Raw genomic sequence first — 23,807 nt, forward strand, 5'->3', positions numbered from 1 at the left:
ACAGGTATTAGGAATTAGGATTCGGACATCTTTTGGTGGGGGGGGGGGGCATTATTCCATTTACCACAATTAGTATCATATGTTCCATTTTATATTCTCCTGCCTCTCTAGATGTGTTGCTTTTAAAAAAAATCAGGCCAGGTGTGGTGGCTCACGCCTGTAATCCTAGCACTTTGGGAGTCCAAGGCGGGCGGATCACGAAGTCAGGAGTTCAAGACCAGCCTGGCCAACATAGTGAAACCCCGTCTCTACTAAAAAAAAAAAAATTAGCCGGGCATAGGGGCGGTGGCGGGTGCCTGTAGTCCCAGCTATTTGGGAGGCTGAGGCAGGAGAATTTCTTGAACCCGGGGAGGCGGAGGTTGCAGTGAGCCGAGATCGCACCACTGCACTCCAGCCTGGGCGATACCAGGAGACTCTGTTTAAAAAAAAAAAAAAAAAAATTCAGAATGTGTTTATTTCTTCCTCTATCATTTTCTCTTCATTAATTTGTCTATTTTATTAGCTATGCCCTGACAATTTTGACAGGGTTGTGGGGTGGGTAGAGTAGAAAGGTTGGAAAGGCATGGACAGTCGTGCTGGGAGTTCTGTTCAAGTAATTTTCTGCCTCCAGTCCTTTTCCACTACTTCATCAAATACAACTACCTCACTATGCTCTGGGTGGTACGAAGTAACCCATGGTAGGATGCTTCCTAACTCAGTGTTAAAGGTAATGATGCATCCTGAGCATTCTCCCTCTGCATCCCAATCCTGGAACTGGTAATTCCCTATGACTGACACCTCTGAGCTCCCATTCTCTCATATCTCACTCTAGAGACTACCTGAGGAGGTGAGGTTTCACCTTCTTACTCCCCGCGGACCCCCCTCCCCCGGCCACCCCTCCCCCGCCTCCCCACCCCTTAGAGCTGAGACCTGGGCATGCGCATCAGCCGCGACAGATTGGAGGGGACCCTGCTGCTCTCTCCCGTGCTACCCTCTTCCCTTCCCTCCACTGACCCCTCTCATATTCCGGTTCCCACCCCCACCCTCCACTCCCGCCCCGCACCCGCCCACAGCCCGGGCTCGGGGACCTGTCAGGCTGGTTTCGACATCTGGGGAATTAACCTGTCCCGCCCATCCCTAGCCTCGAGCCGCGCAGACTCCGCGCCTCCGCCCTTGTTCCCTCCCAGCTCCTCGGAGTGGAAGCCGCTACAAATGGCTTGAATGAAACGTGTGTGGGTTTAGTGAGTGGTGAACCACCAGGGGATCCCGTCTCCCCACAAACCAGTATCTCTCCGAGAAGGAGGCGAAGGAGTGGGAGGAGGCAACAAGCGAAGAGTCGAGCTTCGCGGGCGCGCGCAGCGACTGGAGCGCGAGGGCGAAGCCGGGCCACCTCCCCTTCCCGGCCGCGCACTGCCTGGCCCGCGGCGGTTCCAGGCACCACCCTCCCCGCCCCGGCTGCGCCCGCTGTGGCAGTGACTAGCTCCCGCGGCCAGCGGCACTGTCCACCGACGGGCAGGGGCCCTCTTCTCTCCCTTCTCCCCACGATTTCCTTCTCTGCGGCGGCACGCCGTCCAGCAGCCCGCTTCGCCCCGTCGTCAACTTTGAGCTGGAGGAGAAGCAACTTTGGCAGTGGCCGCGGGGTTGGAATCCCGCGTCTTCTCGGCAGCAGTAGGCTCTCAAGTCGCTGGGGTTCGGTGGGGCAAGAGTTTCGCCGGCGCATCAGCTCTGCTTCCGACTGTTTGCAACCTGTTTCCAGCGAGCTGGGAGCGGGGTTTTGACTGCCAGTCGTCTGGGGGAGGGGGACTTGTTTTTCTTTTCCTCTAGAGACCTCGGCTTGCAACTGGATAAAACACTGTCGAAAGGATGTAAATAGGCAGAGCAACTGTTACCAAGAAGGCCACCACCCCCACCCAAAGGCAGTGAGGAGTGTGGGGCTTCGTCCGGGCTCCCCCGAGTCTCAACATAATCAACAGTCAGGTGTTGATTGCAACTTTTCAAGGTCAGTCACCGGGAGTAGCCTATTCCCTCTACGAACCTTGGAGGGCACACCTCGCTGGGACTGAATTTGGCTGAGAAATGCACAAGATGCCAAACGAGGAAGGATTGTATTGGGCGTGTGTGTGACCCCCAAGACCCTTCTTCCGCTATCCCCGTAATCTCCGGTTCCCCGCTACCCGGGCAGGGGTGAGTATGTGACATGTGCCTAACTCTCAGCAGCAACTTCGGCAGCAGGTGTCGATCCTAACTAAGCAGGAGCTGCGGCTGCCGGGTGTGCCCTCACCAAGCCATGCGAGCCCCGGGCGCGCTTCTCGCCCGCATGTCGCGGCTACTGCTTCTGTTACTGCTCAAGGTGTCTGCTTCTTCTGCCCTCGGGTTCGCCCCTGCGTCCAGGAACGAAACTTGTCTGGGGGACAACTGTTCACCTATAGTGATCCAGCGCCGCGGCAGGGACGTCTGGGGACCAGGAAATTCTGCAAGAGACGTTCTGCGAGCCCGAGCACCCAGGGAGGAGCAGGGGGCAGCGGTGCTTGCGGCGCCCTCCTGGGACCTGCCAGCTGCCCCGGGCCGTGAACCGGCTGCAGGCAGAAGGGCGGAGGCGTCGGCAGCTGGACCCCCGGGACCTCCAACCAGGCCACCTGGCCCCTGGAGGTGGAAAGGTGCTCGGGGTCAGGAGCCTCCTGAAAGTTTGGGGAGAGGGAGCCCCACGGCCCTCCAGCTCTTCCTTCAGATCTCAGAGGAGGAAGAGAAGGGTCCCAGAGGCGCTGGCATTTCCGGGCGCAGCCAGGAGCAGAGTGTGAAGACGGTGCCCGGAGCTAACGATCTTTTTTACTGGCCAAGGAGAGCCGGGAAACTCCAAGGTTCCCACCACAAGCCCCCACCCAAGACGGCCAATGGACCGGCGGGGCACGAAGGGCGTACAATTGCACTCCCGGGCCGGGCGCTGGCCCAGAATGGGTCCTTGGGTGAAGGAATCCATGAGCCTGGGGGTCCCCGCCGGGGAAACAGCACGAACCGGCGCGTGAAACTGAAGAACCCCTTCTACCCGCTGACCCAGGAGTCCTATGGAGCCTACGCGGTCATGTGTCTGTCCGTGGTGATCTTCGGGACCGGTATCATTGGCAACCTGGCGGTGATGTGCATCGTGTGTCACAACTACTACATGCGGAGCATCTCCAACTCCCTCTTGGCCAACCTGGCCTTCTGGGACTTTCTCATTATCTTCTTCTGCCTTCCACTGGTCATCTTCCACGAGCTGACCAAGAAGTGGCTGCTGGAGGACTTCTCCTGCAAGATCGTGCCCTATATAGAGGTAATGCCTTCCAGGGGGGTCTCAAGCTATTGGCTTTATCTGTTTTCGGAATTATGGCATCAGAGAACTGCTGCTGGATGCAACTACCTAGCTGAACGCCTTTCCTTTTTATCTGGGGCCCTCTTTCATTTCTCTTTTCAATCATTTATGCATGTATATATGTACAAAAAGAGGCAGTTTCGCGAAATCAAATTCATCTGCTCCTGTGCTGTAAAAAAAATGATGATCTCACAATATACAGAATTGTTTTGTGTATAAATCTATCTCCCTGAATATGGTGCTATGCATATTTCTGATTTGGCACTTGTCAGAGATTTTAGGGTTAAATGAATGGCCAGCCTACGGTTGTCATCATCACAGCCTACAAGAAAAAAAAAAAAAAATCATTAGCATTTATTTACTAGTTATCTAGTGCTTCAATGTGACTTTTCCCCCAAGAAGATTATTGCATTTTTTTCTTAAACACCAAAGTTGGAGTAATATTTTATTGAAAGGAAGAAAGAAAGAAAATTATGTTTCTTTGTGAGTTGGCCTAATTATATATTAATAACCTTTCAAATTAGTTTAAGTGTCTGGCTGTCTTCCATGCTATCCCATCTAAATTCTTAAAGTCATTTCTTGTTTCTCTCTTTTCTCATCTTGGTTTCTTAATTTTATTTTTGTGTGTTTGCGTGAACTTAAGCAAAAATAAGACTTTGGCCACAATTTGTTTAACATTCTCAAAGTTATACATTTGTCATTTGTTATAGGTGGAAAGATTGGCTATTTTAAGGGATTGACCCTAAGACTAGAAAATTTCTTTGAGAAGAAGGGGGCACATCTAGTTTCCACACTTTGGAAACAAAAATCATTTTGAGTGAAATTGAGTGTTTCATCCTACAGCTAGTGTCCTGGCCCACTATTGTGGTAGGTGGAATTTGCTCTTTATATGGCCTCTCTTTAAACACCAGCTCTTGGAAGGGGCCCAACTGTTTTGCTGCCAGTTGTGTTTTTAGCCAGCTGGCCCTTGATTTTCTCCATTCAGACTGTCTATTTCATTTATGGAAGCAGAAGAAGGGAAACTGTAAATATTCCACAGCCCCTGATCCTGTCTGGCACCAGGGCCTGTGACACTATGTTCAACATTGTTCCAGGCCTAAAGCTGGGGGATAAGTAAACAGAAAACAGTACCTACTTAGACGGACCAAAGCTGGAGACAGTAAATAAGACCCTCTGTTATCCTGACAGGGATCAGGTGCAGGATCATTCCATGACTATGAAATCAGCTGTTGCTACTTTAGTGGCATCCATGAGTTCTCCTGTTGCCAAGCTTGGCGTATCTCTGAAACATCTACTTTGTTTGATAGACAGTTCATTTTTGAATTGTGAAGGAGGCAGTTGAACTCATGTTAGAGAATACGTGTCTATTTAACAAACTGCCTCTTCAAGGTCAGTTTCAAATTTCTTTTTTTTTTTTTAATCAGAAGAAATCGACTTATGCAAAAAAAAAGACAAAAGTATAAAGCGGACAAGAGAGGTACCTCAATGACAGAGAAGTGTATTGGTTTATCTCACTGGAAATGTACTGAACATGTAGAAATCTGTATCATTAGAGGAAAAACAGTAGGACAGAAAAAAGAAATTGGGGAAAGAAAAAAAAAATCAAAGTTCTTGAAAGAACACCTTAAAAGAATATCAAATTCAGGAAAGAATATAAAGACTTTGGTTAATTTAATGAGATATAAGCATTTTGAGCAATGGCATTTATTATGTATGTATTTTAATTTTCTTTTTCCATAATTCTGAGTTTTTATGAATGTAATACTTTCATTTGTATTTCACTTTTTAATTTAATTAGTTCCTCAAGAGTGCTTTGTTTTTTACCTCTTATTATTAGTAAAATCGTCTACTTTCTGTATTTTTGCTTAATTTTTCCCCATCCGAATAGCTTTCTCTATTTTTCAGTTATTAGTGCTAGCGTTTATTTTTCTTAGAGAGTCAAAGGCTTAAAAAATTCACTCATTTGTTTATATTTTTTAAATTAGAGTATAATATACATTTTTACTGTTAAAATAGTGAGTGGAAATTTTAATATATAGCGTTTCTATATTTCTACCTAATTCTTATTACTCTGAAATAATTTTATAATGTTTTATACAAATAATTATTGGACAATATTGCTGACTTCATAATTCCTGATTACTGAGAGCAAGAACTACAGCCCAAATGTCAAAATAAAAGTGTGTCTCCAGGAGGCACTGATGTTTTCACAAAAGTAAGAGGTATTTAGGGTCTCTCGTATGTTGGGTTCCTGCAAAAACAGGCCCTGAGATGTAGATTTATTGGGGCATCAAGTTTATTGGATTGTGCTCTCAGGTTCAACACCTATTAGGGAAGGAAGAAAGCAGGATTGGGCAAAGGGAGAAGTTGAACTGTGATGCAGTTGCCACAAAGACCTCAGCTGACACCATTAGGAGCTTTAGGGCTGGGATGGCCATGCAGCCATATCCTAAATCGGGGCAAGAGGTCTCAGCCTTTACATCTCTTTATGGACCAGTCATTAGATGTAAGGCATTGGATGCAAGGCCGCTCCCAGGTTGGGGTATAACCTTGAGTTGGGTGGATCTCTTTGGCCAAGGGCAATTCCTAGAGAGAGATGCAGCTAAGCACTGTCAACCAATAGCCCCAACAGCTGGAGGAATCAGTGCTTCAATTCTTGAAGGACTTTAGAGGGAGCTATCTGGGTGGAAAACCACAGCATCCACTACAGTGGCCTTTTTTTTTTTTTTTTTTTTTTTTGAGACAGAGTCTTGCTCTGTCTCCAGGCTGGAGTGCAGTGGCACGATCTCAGCTCACTGCAGCCTCTGCCTCCCCAGTTTAAGCTATTCTCCTGCCTAAGCCTCCCGAGTAACTGGGACTACAGGTGCATGTCACCACGCCTGGCTAATTTTTTTTTTTTTTTTGTATTTTTAGTAGAGACGGGGTTTCACCATGTTGGCCAGGATGGTCTTGATCTCTCGACCTTGTGATCTGCCCACCTCTGCCTCCCAAAGTTCTGGGATTACAGGCGTGAGCCATGGTGCCCGGCCTACAGTAGCTTTTGAACAGTCATGTTAAATCAGACATAGATATGTTCTAATCCAACTCCCTCATTTTAAAGATGAAATTTGAAGCTCCGAGACTATCATAAACATATATACCTAGTCAGTAGCCACCAGACCCTTGGTCTCAATGCTTCATGTTTATATTTGCTGATTAGACAAACATGTATGAAGCACAAGCTTTATCCAGTGAGTGTTTTCATTTCTGCTCTTTGGCATCTGAAACATTTTTTCTTTTTTTTTTATCCACGACACAGGAAAAAATAAAAACCTGTAAACATCATTTGTTATATAATGAAATGTATAGATTCTTTTGTTCTTAGGTTTCATCTTGTTTCTCAGTAATTTCTGCAGTAAGTTCTGCAGTTGATAGTTAATTAAAATTTTTAAAATTGCAATAATCTGAGACAACTATGCTTTTTAATGAGCCTAGCAAGATTACTTTAATGACCAAAAAGTTATATAGGTTACATTTTATGTTCTTAAAATCATGAAGTATGTTAGATTGGTGAAGGACATTACAAATATATTACGTTCGTTAAAACTTTCTCCAAACCCCCTTCCAAAATTTTGCCTCTGACCTCAAGATTTTTAAAAATTGTTTGACATCTTGTCTCCTTTGATATTTCTAAATTTTGTCTTTCCTTCACTTGTTACTTTCTTATACTAATTTATTTCTTGGCTGTTTTTCCTTTTTAAAAAAACTATGTATAATACCTTCTTATTGATTTATGATGTAACACTTACCATTTTCCAGTAATATGTGTAACCTTTTCCAGTGTTTTTATTTTAAAATTTTTCATAGTTAATTTTAAATTGTATTCTCAATTGATTATGATTGATTTTTACAATTTTTCTCTCCTAGCTTCTCTTTTGCTTTATTTTTCTTTTCTACCGCAGTTCTTTCTCCTCTACAGCTTGAGTATTAGCATAATCTGAAGGGAATCATGGAATTTTGGGGGAGATTTGGGTTTGTGTAGAAAAATAGATATTTCTTAAGTAAAAACTATACTCTTTGTAATTTGCATTCAACTCCTCTTTCTATTTTAATTTGTTGGCCTAAAGCTTGAGGATAGCACCCAGCTTCCAAGGTCTATTGTGAGAAAGGAAGTTTTATGATGTTTAATATCGCTGTGAGTGAGAATGTTCTGGGAACTGTTGTAGTTGATGACTTTTCCTTTTCTATTCCAGGATTATGACATCTTTATGGCCTAGTAATAAATCTCATAAAGACCAAGGACAAATGAAATGGTAGGAGAAGCCAGATAGGAGAGAAGAAAATTTGGATAGATGATGGCCATCCTCCTAGACACATCATTTTGAAGTGGTTTATTACATAGTCACAAGAAAAAAACTATACTCAGAACAAAAGTTGTATATGTAGTATGCTTTTATGTGTATTGGGGGAGGTGGAGATATGTGTGAGTGTGGATTGCAATAGGAGAATGGCAGAGGAGTTCCCTACCATACCTACCATTCACTTAGGAATCTAACAAGTGTTTAACACAAAATAATTTGGGCCAGGTGTGGTGGCACAACCCTGTAATCCCAGCACTTTGGGAGGCCTATGCAGGGAGATTGCTTAAGCCCAGAAGTTCAAGATAAGCCTGGCCAACGTGGCAAAACCCCATCTTTACAAATTAGTGGGATGTGGTGGTGCATGCCTGTAGTCCCAACCATTCAGGAGGCTGGGGTGGGAGGATTGCTGGAACCCTGGAGGTTGAAGCTGCAGTGATCCATGATCATGCCACTGCATTCCAGCTTAGTTAACAGAGTGGGACCCTGTCTCAAAAAAAAAAAAAAAAAAAAAAAAAAAAAATTCAAATAATTCAGACATCGAATATGGCAACTGGAATGAATCTTTGCTCATTATTTAATGGAAGTCAGAATCAAGGTATCATCTGACCCAGATCCCAGATAACAGATTAAGGTCTGTTTGTACATTAATTGGAGGTTTTGAATGATTGAGATTCTCTTTAGTTTAAAGAACTCACACCTCCATGGTGTGTTGTAGAGCAGAAGGCTTCAAATAATTATAATGAGATAACCCCAGATCTAACTGTATTTTTATTTTACCGGGATACAAAATTCCTGCACAGAGGTGGAAGAAGAATAAAGGGAACATGTCTTACCATGGCCTCTGGTCTGGGGATAATTTGTGACAAGTCTAGAATCTTTTCTAATGAGAGGAACCAGCTTCTCCAATGACTTTAGAAATACTGGCTTTAAATTGAGTGGAATAAATGGCTCTTTCATTGTCTTAGGTTGTAGCTAGCACTGACAAGTAAGAAAGGAAGGGTGTTTGGAGGTTGAAGATGATAGCGCCATACACCTATCCAATTCTACACAGATTTCCCTAGAACGCCTGCATTCAAGTAATAGAACATTTATCATGGCATATGGTAAATTTTCTTTGAGAGGTGGATTAGCCATTAGGTATTCTGCTGGACTTTTAAGTGGAAACATACTGTTCTATGAGCAATTTTAAAGTTACTAATAGTATTCTTAGGGAAAATGTACTCAATATATGAGAATGGTGCTGAACAAGTATTTTATGATTTCCCATTAATCTTTTAGTAATCATTTTGTATATTCTCATGCAAATGAAAATATTTAGCTGATGACTCTAACAGGAAGAAAAGTGTTTCTCAGAGTGTGTTTTTATTTATAACTTCATTTCTGAATGATGTATGGTGAAGTTAACTGAATTTGGATCTTACACAAGAAAGGAAAGCTTTATAGTATTCAAATAAGAAATCCAAATAGTTTCCTTAGCCATTGATTGTAATGAGAGCGTGTCCTTTTCTAAAGCTTGTCAATGAAGTATAAATAGGAAAATTGATTTATTTTACTTCCCTTCTGTAGATATTGTCTGGCATTCAGCTTTTAAGGATTATATATAAAACAGCAGCACCCAATAACTGATTAAAGAGCAATTTGAATACTTTATTATTTTCTGTAATCCTTTTACATAGATGTCATCATTCATTCATTTGTTCACCATTCATTAATTTATCAAATGTTTACCCGGTTTTTCTTGTATGTGAGGTACTATGTTAGGAGTGGGAAGGAGAAGGCAGTAGAGGAAGAGGGAGAAAAGTTTCCAAAGATGAATATCAGAGATGAACCACTGCCATTAAAATTACAGAAAAGTAAAGTAATGTTCTACACCATGATGAATATTATAATAGAGGTTTGAACAAAGCATCGTGGAAGCTCAGAAATGGCACTGAATTGGGTCAGGCCACAGTTGTACTTGTTATGACCAGAGATGGAGAAATTAAAGGGAAAACTGTGCTCCCTCTAATTCTTTTCAATTATATTCTTACTATTAATCTTCATAAATGCCCATACAACCTAGATCCATGATGAAAAGTTACAAATATGAAAATGTTTTAATTCTTGCTTTTTTGTTTTCTTTAGCTTTCCCAGGATAGAAAGCCCATAATAATAATTGGCAAAATAATTCAGCAGATAGTTCAGTACTAGAAATTTCTTTTAAAATAGGAATTTGTGCCAGTGCCTAGGATAACTATCTCTGCATTACAGTTAGTCCTTATTAGCTATAAGGACACTAAATAAGTCAAAATTAAACATTTTACTTAAATGCATGGCTTATTTGGCAATGTAATAACAGTATATTAAATTTAGTTCTTTTCTTCTGAAAATATCAAAACATATACAAATTGTTTAATTTGACCTTAGAGAACCTAAGAAAGAAGATGGACAAGGGGGATACTTTAGACTCTATTGTGGAGTTGAGGAAAGGGGAGCATGATGAATGGATTTCCTCAAAATTAGATTCATCTCTCAAGCACATGATCAGAGTGAAGATTTATTGTGAGCTCCTGAGGGCTTCCAAGGTATCCTGTTATGTCAGCAAAGTATCCTTCCACAGAGACAAGGAAGCAAATAGGTCTGCAGAAGTAAAACAGATATAAGCTTTTGAGTTTACGGAAGGCTGAGTGGGTGAGGGTCTACCTTTGCTTTCATACTTAGGCTGCCTGGACCTTGATACAGTTTTTACACCTTTAATGGCATTCATCTTATGTGCTGCAGCCTGAGTTAACGGTATCCCATTGGAAGCACATGGACCTGTGTCTGGGATGTAGACTGTGGGAGAGGTATGGGAAGGCAGCTACGCAGTGCAGTTTGTCTTTGCCTTTACACTTCTGCTCCATCCTCCAGGGATGCGCCTGTCATTTCACTTCCCAAGAATTGACCTGCCAAGGTCCAATAATGAACTCAACCTTGTTGCCAAGACTAACTCTTAAATATCCTAATTGGAATAATATTCTTTGTGCCAGAAGAGATGATCTCATCCAAAATTTCAGAGTGGAGTTGAGAATGGGATTGCTGCAACCTCAAATATGGAGGGTCTTTTTTTTTATTTGCAAAGTAAGTGTAGATACTTTTCATAAAAATTCCATAAAATGCAGGATATGATCACTGTGCCAGTCTTGTTCTTGAGACAGAATACTTTCCATTTGTAAATTTGTGATAGTTTTCAGTGTTATCTGTACACTTGGATGGTTCATAACATTCATTAATGAGGCCAGGGTCATTGATTTGATCCCTGCCTAGAATGAGACATTCTCATTAGGTCTGTGACTCTACTCAGGGATGTTACTTTTTTTATTTTTTTTCAAAATAGCCCCTTCCTCGTCAATTCCCATCTTCAGGGCCTATCTTTACTATAGTCTCCCTAGTTCAAATCCTTTTTATATAGTAAAAGCATCTGATAAGCCAATTCGCATCAGGATGTGTGATTTAGAAATAACTGCCTTTTATAAGAAGATTGCATCAAGAAAGAAACTTCCTTAACAGACTACCAATGGTGAAATTTTGGTTAAAAGCAGATAAATTTTGTCCTAAAATAGGATTTTTCAATTTTATTAAAATCTTGATGAACTAAATACAAATAATCTTGTTTTTAGTTTGAATTCACAATCATGCAAATCAATGTCATTAGCCAGAAAGGGAAATATGTAAAAATGTGTTACTACTTTTTGGAAACTTATCAGAACCCCAAGGTAAACAACTGAAATTCCAAGTCACTTTAAGATTGATTAGGAACATCATAATAATACCAAAGATTGAAAACTGGACTGTGGGCTTGGGGAAAATATTACATTTTGAAATGATTTTGTAATTCCTGAGAATAAACATGGAATCTTTAGAATCTAATATAGATGGTTTATATCTTAAGACAAAATGATGCTAATCTGCTTCATTTACATTTTTATTTTAATAAACACCTGACAGATTGATAGGAATTATAATATGTTAGACAGGTTGTAGTTAAATGAATTTTTTTAACCCATATAAGGAATGTACTGTGCTATAGATGTGATAATTGGTAAGAAACCTTAATTCAAGATAGGACTATAAAGGGAAAGAGGATTTATGGAATGAAGACAAGTTTTGGGAGAATATGTTGATTTTTAAATAGTCTTAAATGGTTTTTAAAATAAGTAAAGCATGGTATCAAGCTTAGACAAAAGAAAAGAAGGTAGAGAATGAGGCAGTAATGACAGTTGATAGTTGATGCTTTCAAAATATTTTTCCCCCACGGCATTGGGAATCACATACAAATGGAATAGTCTGAGTATATTAGAAATAAATGGTTATTTATTATATGTGGGCATGTCAGACTAAATATCAGTTTATAAGGATAAGAAGCCTTCTCTTTGACTGTGGAAGAGTGGCTGCCAGAGTTCTGTTTCATTCCAGAGAGTGCACAAGCAGTGTGTGCACGCATGTAAGGGATGGGGAAAGTCTCTCCTCTGTTTTTGGTTTAGAAATACTAATCTAAGTGTGTCACTGCCACAGTATCATGATCTGCATACACTCCAAAATGAAGACCTTTTGGAAAAGGTCATCTTATTCAGGGCAGTCTGATAAACAGTGGCTCTGATAAACGTGCTCCCCAACTCGTGCTCAAAAAAGTATCTCCCATGGGAAGCTGCCCTGAAATGCTGCAAGGACAAGGATAATGGAAAAATGCAAGAAGAAGCCAAAGACATACAAGCTCCAGCCATTTAGAGGCTCTACCCTGTGCTCATCCTGCTCTTTTCCTGACTGGTTGTTAGGCCTGTAACCACTGACATAATAGGTTATCATTCACGACCCAAATGAATGGGTTTTCATAACAATAATGCCCTTGTTTTGAGGGTTACTTGTAAACAAAGGACAGCACATAAATAGATGTACTTAAATATTTTTTATGTAAACTATAAGCCAAGCTAGAATGCAGTTAACAAGACCTTGGTTAGAAATTTTCCTATTTTATAAAAATCAGTGTATTCTAGTCACTTCACTGTACTTGAGCATGTAGATTCAATTTCATAGGATGGCAATTTTGCTTAGAAGGACACTGTTTTGTTTTTTCTTTCCCCATCAGTGTTATCACTGATTTGTACCAGAAAGTTTGGCGAAAGACACAATTTACTTTATGACTTGTATTTTATGGGCTCTGTGTTGTGTATTTCACATCTTACTCTCATTTTTAATCTTTTTTTTTTTTTTTTTTTTTTACTTGTCTGCAGTAAGCTTCTGAGAAATGCAGCAATAGCTAAGACAGGATCTCTGTAGATTACTGTTTTTCGTGAAGCATCCATGGGCTCTTTCTTCATATCATTTTGAATGAACAGACATTTAAGCACAAAGTGGCAATGGTAGCCCAGGTTCCTCAGGTCCTGATAGTCGCTTTAAATAAGACTTGAGCAGTGGGACAAATGAAATCTAGTTATATGTTGACTTATAAAGTATGCTTTATACCTTTTATTAAGTATTTTGCCTTATACGTTTCTTTCTGTTTGTACTTTTGTTTTTTTTTAACAGAAACCTAGGGAAACATGGGAATTAAAATTACTGGAAAGAGCAATACACTTTTTCTTATTTTATCAAGAGATAGTTTCACTCTGAATCTTTCCCCAAAGTCATTGTTGTCATATAACTTACTGACTGGGTTAATTTCTCATCAGTGGTATAAAGTAGCTGTCTTAAGTTGGACAGCATAGGTGCTGAACCAAAATTTGGAACTCATGATCTCATAAATACAAGTTTAACAGAGGGACAAAATATTTGAAAGCTGAGGTATATTTATGGTTCTCATAACTACCAAGTTGGGTTTCTCTAAATTCAGTCTTGCCAGTGGTGGTAAGGGACTAGATGAGGACCCGTATCATTTCCATGCAGGTGATTGTATTTGTACTCCTTCATTATCCTAACCAAACTACCTGTTTTTTGTTGGTTTCTTTCTGTAACAAAATTTAAAAGGTAACTCAAGAAACCATTCACAAAACCTTCCATTATATTTTCAAAATCCTCCATACTTTATAGGTTTCTTTTTTCACTTTGCAGTAGGCTTTCATAGTGTATCCTATCAGCATCCACAAATAAGGGGAGAAATACATATCACCTTGCTCCTTCTTAAGAAGACTGAGGCAAGGAAAAGATGAGGACTCATCTGTCAGGGTACTGAATGTCGCTTGAATATTGAACATCTGGAATGTCGCTTGAAATATCTGGATCATTAAATTGAGCCAATTGCACTTTGACTGTAATTGGGAATAAGCCTTTTTAGATGACTTCAAACTGGAGTTTTGTTAGAGTTAGAAAAACACTCAAAATATAGAATATAATAAAATTATTTTATGAGTGATTTAAGCCCTTAGTATTCATTCTCCAGTATCTTATAAATCTCCAAATGAGCAAATATTGTAATAGCATAAATTTTACCTCTAAAATTATATCATTGTAAGAGAAAATTTATCTATTTGTTATCTCTATATTATCATATAAGAAAAAACTTAAGAAACCCATCCAAACTTTAAATGATTTATTTAATGATTTTCTAAATGACTAAACTAACATATAAAGCTAATGGCAATCATTCTTGGGCTATTTTTTTTTTCCTACACGGGAGCAAACTTTTACAACTTTATAAGAGTTACTGTGTATATCAAGAGCAACAAAGAGTACATTTAGACATGAATTTCAGGTGGTCTTCAAGTTCTCTTTCCTTTTTGTACCATCCTTCTATTGCACGGATTTAAATAGATACTTCAGTTAAAATACAAATCATTACTGTACTGCGTTGTTAATAAACAGTCAAACTGACAATCCCAAAGTTATCCTAGTCTAATAGACTAAGTAGGACATAGATGATATTTGCAAAGATTTAGATCACGTCTCTTGAAATGCAAGTATTTATCAGGAGATGTTTTACAATTTGGTCAGCCTGTAAAGCTAGTTAGACATCTGTAGCAATTTCCCTAAGAGATATTGTGAAATTATGTTTGTCTTCCAATCTTGTTAAACTAGTGATTCTCAACTGCAGTCTCCAGGCATACATGGGTATATCCCAGATCAAGGGGAGTCACAGCAAGCATGCCAGAAACTGTTAGTGAATCCTCTCTGCCTAGTAGACTGTAATGAGTCATTCCATATATAAAGCAACTTGCTGGCTGCATGGTAGCAGGTGGGAGATAGTCAAGAAATTCTGTCATGGATTCCAAACCTTTTGAGGATAAAATACCTGCTATATTCATCATTGTTCCCAGCAGCAGCTACAGTATATTTTGTAGGTGCTCTCTCTCTCTTAAAGACAAGACACACACATATAGCATTGTGCTAATGCAGTGGTCTCTTTGCTAGTAATACAGTGTTCAATAAAGGCATAATGATACTAAAATTGGGACACTTTAGGGGTGATCAAGAAGAATGACCCTAAACCCCTTCCTTTGGCATCCAGAGCCTCACTGCTCCACATGTGGACTGGGTGGGAGCTGAAGGAGCTTTATTGCTGTTACTCTGGGACACAAAGAAGCTCAGAACATTGTTGTTTGAAAGATCTTAGAGTTGTTTATTTTGATTCCTTTGCCATCTCTGTATTCTAATGCCAATCCTCTCAAAATGCTCAATATCGTATTTTCACCAATAGTTAAAATTGTGTTTCTAAGTTTCCTCTGATCTTGAAATTCTCAAAGTTAATAGTCTTGTCTATGAAAAGTGTTTACAGTTCTGCTTTTGTTGCTGTTAATTATTCCTCCCATTGCAGTTTAATTAATAAGAGATTGCATCTTACTCATTCAGTCTCTCAGGATGTTGCTTCAAAGAACTACCCATCTAAGCCAATGCTTAACAGCTTTACTCCCAAGAGCATATTTCATGGTGATATTGAATTTTAGCAATCAGATGTGGGCATTAAATGCAGAAGATCTGGCGTTCATGATGCAGTTTTATAATTGCACATAATTGGACTATTCATCTTGGTAGAATTTTTAATAAGCTGTATGTAAACAAGTATATTTCAAAATTGTGATAGAAATCTTTTCATGTTGCTCCAACATCTAGGAATTTTAATTACATGGATAGATTTCATGTTTGGGTAAGCAGAAATTAGAACGCCACTCATTATTCGTATGATTTTTATCAATTAATTTCTGAGATGTGCAGTTAATTCTTTACACATGTTTAAAGCCTCCTATAAATAATTCGGAAAAGTACAGACAGGGCCTGTGTACATTTCTTGCTCTTTCACACCCTAAAATATAGTACATAAGTGAATTTACAGAAAAAAGATCTGAAATGATATCACTGCAGGAAGTGGCAGCAGGAGAGAGTAGATGTCTAGGACTGGCATTTGGGCTGCAGTTGCTCTTGGCAACTGCGTCCCAAGTGCTGGCTACATTTGGAGCAGGGCTACTTTCTTCATTGGCACCTTCAGCAACTTTCACTGTTGCTCTTGTGACCTTTCTGGACTGCTTACCCTGTTGCAGCTGGATCCTAACTGCAGAGAGTACCATCAGAGAAAAGTTCAATTTGAAAACAGGAGCCTGGATATAGGAGCTTTTTGAAATTTGTATATGAAATCTGGGGATGATTCCTTAATTCATGATTTATCAAAAAGACTACAAATCATGTATGTTTGAGCTTTTGACTTGGTACTAACGCTTTTGGGAATATGAAGAATTGAGCATCCTCAGATAAAACAAGTGTAGAATTCCTGACGATAAGTTGGAACACATGTAAATCTTGCTTAACATTTGTCCTGGCTTTTGTCATCTTATGACATTGAAGGTAAAGGACCTGGAAAAACATTGTTTTGCTTTCTTAGGCAGTTAACATCTTCTAATTAAGAGCGGATGTGCAGCACAGCTTCTGATATCTAAGGAGTTGGTAATCTAACACACCCATCTTAATACCTGTCCACCCACACGCATTTGCCATTACCTTTCATTAAAGACTGTAACTTCCTGGAGTTAGGTATGCAGTTACTAGCATTTGTGATAATTGATCCATATTTTTTCAATCTGTAGATTTAAAACTAGGGAGATTAATAGAGAAGATGCTATCTTTTGTGCATTGTGTGTTCTTAGCAAGTAATGATAGAAAACCACCAAGCAAATAGATGTTCTGAGCCCCTAACAGATTGCCTCTCCTCAGAGTCTCCAGTATTTTTATGTTACTGAGCTTTCCTTTTAATAGAAATCCTATTCATGATTTCAAAAGGATGCATAGCATAAACTTTGGTAGCTTTGTTTATGTGGACTCACTTGGGCTATGAAGTGACGGGGAAGCATGCACACAGATTTGCCTTAGTGAAGATGGCATGAAAGACTTGATGAGGGTTTCTGATAGTTGAAGAAGTTTTGTTTGTTTTCTTTTGTTTTTCACAGACTTAAGAGAAATGAATCAAAACATTTGAAAAACTGGTATACAAATGTCGTTTCAAAAATCTATAAATTAATGTACTGTAATTTCTATGTGATACGGTTTGATACAGAATTTTAGAAAGTGGCCAGCCATTCTTAGATGTCTTCAAGTGTGGCAATTGCTGACCTTTTAAAACATAATCATAAGACAGTTGTACAAGGAGGACCTCAATTTTAGAATTATTTTGTGCCTCCAGCATAGATGCAAAACAAATTTTCATCAATGTGAACAATTTTTAGTTTGAAAGTTAATTATTAAAAGGTGAAAGTGGAGATTTTTTTTTTTTTTTTTGTCATTTGAAGTCATATTAGGTTGATGTTTCTTAAAAGTTTGGAGAATAAGAATTGTGGTGATAAGTCCAGTCATGCCTCTTTATCTGCACTGATCTAGAGCTTTGCTAGCCACATTTTTTTCATTTTTGCTTTTAATATAGTTTACACCTCATTATACCTCATTTTCAGACTGTCTGCACTAATAGTTATGAGAGTAGTCAGGGCGTACATACAATGTCCTTATTTTCTGTATTAGAACTAGTAGACACCGTCTGATATGTAGCGTACAAGGAGAAAATATTTGACATTGGAACTGTCGAAATCCACAAGGCAACTTGCCATAGCTCTGGGGAGAGTGACAGCTTGAATGTAGTAGATAAACAACTAATGTTTTGAGTACTAAAATTGTATGACAAATGGTTTCCCTTTTGTCAACATCATCCCTTTGACTTTTAAAAACTTAGATGTTAACATTATACTTACATTTCCCCTGCCCCTTTGCCAGGGAATGGCCTATACCATGCTTCTTAAACCTTCCTACCAGCAGGCAGGGGAGAGCCAATGCATATATTCGAGTTGTCTGGGGTGTAGACCAAAGCATTCCATCCACCCAGGGAGTTTTCTTTTAGTCTCATATTTTATCTGAAACCTTATTGACATTTTACCTTTTACTCATTGTTCTTGTTTAAATACATAGATAATGACTACACTTGTTACATATTAAATTACTTAAATTTTCCCCCAAATATTTAAGTAGATTTAATATTGCCAGGTGATTGCTGTGTTCATGTTGTAACTTTGAGAACCATCGTCCCCATCTTGGTTGACTATGATGTGCTTGAGGGAAGGGACTGCTTCTTGTAGCTTTCTATTTTCTCGACACCAAGCATAGTGCTCGGCATAGAGTTGATATCAATAAATGGATGCTTGTGTTGGATATGTATCTGTTTACCCCATATGAGTACATGTACAATGCTTAATAAATGTTTTATAAGTAAATGAAATGATAGCATGCTTACATTAGGAACATGTGTTTATATTCCTGGAAAGCCTCCATGTGAAAAAAAAATAGGTACATATTTTTGGTTCTTAACCTTTAAATGTTGACTTTTTTAGATGTCTGGACCATATGCTTACAAGAACAGTGCCTTTTTGAAGACAGTTTTTCATGTGGTTATTGTCAACGAGTTTTCTGCTCCAAAATTTTCCTGTGTTTGAGATATCTAGACCTTCTTTTTGGCTACTTTCTGCATATTTTCCTGTATTTTTACAGGTTCTATTTTCTTTGATTTTTTGAAGTATCTCCTATTTCTTTAAAGTTGATATACATACCTATTTTATGATAAATATATTTTTTATGTCTGATTCTGTATCTTTGGCATATAAATTCGTAGTGGCTAATTGTCTCTTGCATATTGTGACTTTTGATTTTGCGAACCTGTGTCCCTTGAATTTTAACTATAGGATTTTTTGAGGTCTGGTTTTAAAGTACATTCTTCCAGAGAGGATTTGTTTGATTTTTACCAGGTGCCTGGGATTATTTTAAATTGTATTTTGGGTTTTCTGAGCCACGTAGATCCTGGAAATTCTGATCCTCACACCATGTAAGTTCCGGCTCCTGGTTAGAATTTGCCATTTTTTGCCTCCTTTCCCCCCAGTTCATCCAGACCCAAATCCTGTCATATAGGCAGATTTCTTCATTATCTCCTTACACCTCTAAAGATGTCAGCATTTGAGGAGTTCCAAATTCATAGGGAGTCTTTGACCCAATCCCCACCCACATTGGCCCCAGCTCTGTTTCCTGCCCCTGTGTACCTGTGTACCCATTTTTCTAGCTAAAACTAACTTGAAACCCTCACCAGGACTGGCAGGTGCCCCTAAGGTAAACACGCAGCATGAACAGGGAGGAGTCTCTGGCCTGTTTGAAATTTGTTTCCTTTTTGATTTTGGCCTCTGGAGAATTTCCCTTTCTTGTTTTCCGTAAGTGTATGCCTTTGAAAATAATACTGTCATACTTTATTTTGCATTTAGGAAAAATTGGAGGAGCCCTCTCATCATTTAGTCCATTGGAGACAATAAACTCTTTGGTATTTGCTGTGTGTAAGGCACACTACTGACCCTCACACTGGAAAACATGAGCATCCTGGTCAGCAATGAAAATGGGAATTTCTGCACTACCCTGACTCCTTATCTAGCTCTCCTAGTGGCAGACACTTTCGTGGTGAATAAGATTTTTAGTGTATCTGGGTTCTTATCTATAATAAAAAGGGATTGGACTAGCTGATCTTTATGGATCCTTCCAGTCCTAAATGTTCTGCACTCCATGACCCTCAACTCACTACAGTTTGTTTTCTATTTTTATGCTTACAATGATTCAGCTGATGTCCTGAGCCCAGTTACCCATGCCTTATTCTGGAAAACTGTTTTCTCTCTCTCTTATTTTCATTTATGTATCCTTTTTTTTTTTTTTTTTTTTTTTACGGTTTTGCCAATCTGCGTTTATTCCCTAGTGCTTTGATCTTTCGGGGGACACTGGGAATAAATGTCTTCTCTGTTCCCCCACAGGTCGCTTCTCTGGGAGTCACCACCTTCACCTTATGTGCTCTGTGCATAGACCGTTTCCGTGCTGCCACCAACGTACAGATGTACTATGAAATGATCGAAAACTGTTCCTCAACAACTGCCAAACTGGCTGTTATATGGGTGGGAGCTCTACTGTTAGCACTTCCAGAAGTTGTTCTCCGCCAGCTGAGCAAGGAGGATTTGGGGTTTAGTGGCCGAGCTCCAGCAGAAAGGTGCATTATTAAGATCTCTCCTGATTTACCGGACACCATCTATGTTCTAGCCCTCACCTACGACAGTGCGAGACTCTGGTGGTATTTTGGCTGTTACTTTTGTTTGCCCACACTTTTCACCATCACCTGCTCTCTAGTGACTGCGAGGAAAATCCGCAAAGCAGAGAAAGCCTGTACCCGAGGGAATAAGCGGCAGATTCAGCTAGAGAGCCAGATGAACTGTACGGTAGTGGCACTGACCATTTTATATGGATTTTGCATTATTCCTGAAAATATCTGCAACATTGTTACTGCCTACATGGCTACAGGGGTTTCGCAGCAGACAATGGACCTCCTAAATATCATCAGCCAGTTCCTTTTGTTCTTTAAGTCCTGTGTCACCCCAGTCCTCCTTTTCTGTCTCTGCAAACCCTTCAGTCGGGCCTTCATGGAGTGCTGCTGCTGTTGCTGTGAGGAATGCATTCAGAAGTCTTCAACGGTGACCAGTGATGACAATGACAACGAGTACACCACAGAACTCGAACTCTCGCCTTTCAGTACCATACGCCGTGAAATGTCCACTTTTGCTTCTGTCGGAACTCATTGCTGAAGGACAGTACTTGGTTGGGTCAGATTTATTTGTTTGATTTTCATATCCCGTGAAAGTTTTTAATTCATATTTTTCCTTATAGGGAAAAATGCAAAAAAGAAACAATAAAGAAAGAAATATTAACTACTGTAGAACTGATTTTGCAAATTAATATTTGTGCTTTGAAAAAAAGTTTCTATTTAGTTATTTAAGAAGAATGAGAAGGCCAATAGTTTTAGATCATTTTATCTGGTATGGTGCTAATATTTTATTTGAAAAAAGTTACTGCAACTTAACTTAAAATTGCTAACGTTTTTTCTTCTTTTAAAAATACAATTATTGTATATTGATTATAGCCATGTGATTTTGTAGGTTATTTTATATTTGAGTTGTGATTGAAAGTATGTTGTATATGGTATTGTGAGATGATTTGTACTTGGAAGCATTCACAAAGTAGCACCAAATAAATTACACTTTATTCTTTAATGTCATTGTCAATCTACTTTTAACCAATATTCAATAAATCTTCTAATTGCCTTAAAGATACAATTACTGGTTCTATGCACAATTTAAAACCGGCCTTACTGTTTTATAACCTATTTTCTTTTAAGGCAGGTAATCATTATGTCATAAAGAAGTTTTTCTAATAGCAGTATTTTATATGCATGATTCATAAAACTATGTTGTATGTTAAAACAAAGCTGTATTTTTAATATTCAGGTATAGATGTCAAGTTACTTCTGAATACTTATAAAATATGAATAAATAGCAGAGTAGGAAGAAAGTTTCTTTTTTAAAAAATTTGCCTTTGAACTAGCACATAGAGCTACAGGTTTTCCCTTGAGGAATTCTGGGCAGAATCAAGAGTTTTAAAATGCAGTTGTCATCTGATTGCCTCTGAACACTGACCTTTGAAGCTTTGTGAATCCTACGTATAGCACTCTGAGTTCTAATTTTTCTCCTTTTGAAAAATAAACTTGATGAAATCTATACAACTTAATTTCTTTAAGTGCAATGAAAGTATAGGAGTGGAATAATAAAATATATATTTTTATTAGAACATTCAAATACTACCTTTAACTTGATACTTCATAAACTCTGAATAAAAACCTAACCTCCTCCAATGGGAATATTTGAATCCCCTCTTTTGCCTCTTCGGGAGTTTGAAGTGCAGCAATTGTGTAGGATGCTTGCTGTGTGGGAACATGTCTAACTCATATGACAGAGGCCATGACCTAGTGACACAGTCATATTTAAAAGCTACCAAAGAAGAGATGTGTAGTTGCATGCTTTTGTCTTCAGAAAAATCTTATTTTAGGGGAAGCCAGTTTTCTTGCTGGGAAAACGTATTTTCTGCTTGTTGATTTCTGTTCTACTCAGCACAAGTAAGTCAGTATTCCTTTTTCCAAATTATAACGTGATGTTATTTAAAAATCATTAAAGAGATTGGTGCAGGTGAAACTCGAGTTAACTAAATGGGAATGTTCAGGCTATCTCCTTTTTCCCTGTCCAATACTTTTCAAAGGGATTTCCCCCTCCATTGTGTGTATCCTGTGGGATCTGCAGGAGAATTAAAACAAGGCACCCTTGTCTTCTTATAGATCCCTGTAATACATCTTTGGAAAATTTCTCAAGAGGACATCTGAGTTAGGTTTTGGCTGCTGAGCAGGTCAGCAGTTGTGATTCCATAGTCTCTCTCTTGACAGTCACTTTTATAAATCAAGGAACAATAGAGCATGTCATGTAGAAAAGATTCCATCCTATTACCTGAGTAACTAAAGGTAAGTAGGTCACAGCCTCAGACCTTACAAAATCAGGTAGGGATGACATGGATGGGAAGGAATAAAATAAAAACATAGACAACTATGATATAAGCTGGGGCTTGTTAGGTGCCTCAGGAAGGTGTGAAGTTCTGTGATAGTTCGGAGCAGAGGGAACACTTGTCGGATTAAAAGAGAGCGTGAAAGGCTTTATGAGATAACTGGATGGGTGAGCTTTTAGAAGGAGCTGATTGATGAAAGATTGTGTGAGGAGTGGACACCTCAGGAGGAGAAAGGTAACTTATGAAGGAATAGAGGAAGAAATCACTGGGCGTTATTGAAGAATAAACAGCCCAGTTTGACTTCTGTGCTACGCGTGCATAGAAACCTTGTGGAAAATATTAATGAAAATATGCACCAAGGCCTCTAGTAAAAGGGCCATGTTTTGAAAGATGTTTAGATGTTGGTGCTTCAGGAAATGGGGCTTTGCTTTTAAGGTTTTTGAGTATGGAGAAATAGTATCGCAACTCTACATAGGAAGATTAACTTGCAAACAGTTTAAATAGGCTGGTAGGGGACAGTCTGAACATGAAAAAGCAACTAGGAAGCTATTATAAGAGATTGAACCACAATGGAGGCAGCGGGAACTTAAATTTCTTTTTTCATTTATACTTACCTTTCAACTTTTTGTAGTTGCAACATGTACTTTCTTATTGAATCCTACCTCTGTCAAAGTGGAAACTTTAATAACTCAAAATAAATTGTCCCAAGTATAAAGTGATTTCAAAGTTTTCTCATAGTCTTGCGTTTTTCACAAAAACCAATTTCTATAACACACTTTAAAAAAATTGTTAATCATTTCTGTTCAACATTTCTCCGGTCTAGATCCTAATCCAGTGTCTTCCGCTCCTCATTAAACAACAACAACAACAAAAAGAAACTCACAGCTAAGATTAAGTTCAGTAAAATTTTGATTAATCAGAAAATGCTAGGAATGGCATTTTGGTTACTTAACAGGAACACTTTTGTGGTTTCAGGGTAGTCAATGAAAATATTTTCAAAATCTGTGTCTATATCTATAACTGGATATTATAATTAACTCAATTTAACATTTATTTGATTCGCAATTTTGAAGCCTTTGAATGTATGACTTCAAGCAGTAAGAAAGATGGCATGATGGTGAGAAGATAAAGGTGAAGTGGTGCTCGGAGGGATTAGTGGTTGAGAGGGAAGAAGGTAGGAAGAAGAGCTTCACAGAGGAAAAGGATCAAATCCTTATTGTTCCAGTTTATAGATGTAAGTAATTTACTGAATTCTAAGA

At 39.1% G+C, this 23,807-nt stretch overlaps 1 protein-coding gene across 1 annotated transcript; it reads left to right on the top strand.

Moving 5' to 3' along the window:
• The first annotated feature begins 1,087 nt into the window (after positions 1-1,087).
• Positions 1,088-21,786, top strand: GPR37 (G protein-coupled receptor 37). The gene is made up of 2 exons (XM_003896536.5): positions 1,088-3,289; positions 19,929-21,786. The coding sequence occupies exons 1-2, from the start codon at positions 2,267-2,269 to the stop codon at positions 20,745-20,747; spliced, it is 1,842 nt and encodes a 613-aa protein (XP_003896585.1). The 5' UTR covers positions 1,088-2,266; the 3' UTR covers positions 20,748-21,786.
• Positions 21,787-23,807: the final 2,021 nt, after the last annotated feature.

This window comes from Papio anubis, chromosome 4, assembly GCF_008728515.1.
Source record: "Papio anubis isolate 15944 chromosome 4, Panubis1.0, whole genome shotgun sequence".
NCBI lineage: Eukaryota > Metazoa > Chordata > Mammalia > Primates > Cercopithecidae > Papio > Papio anubis.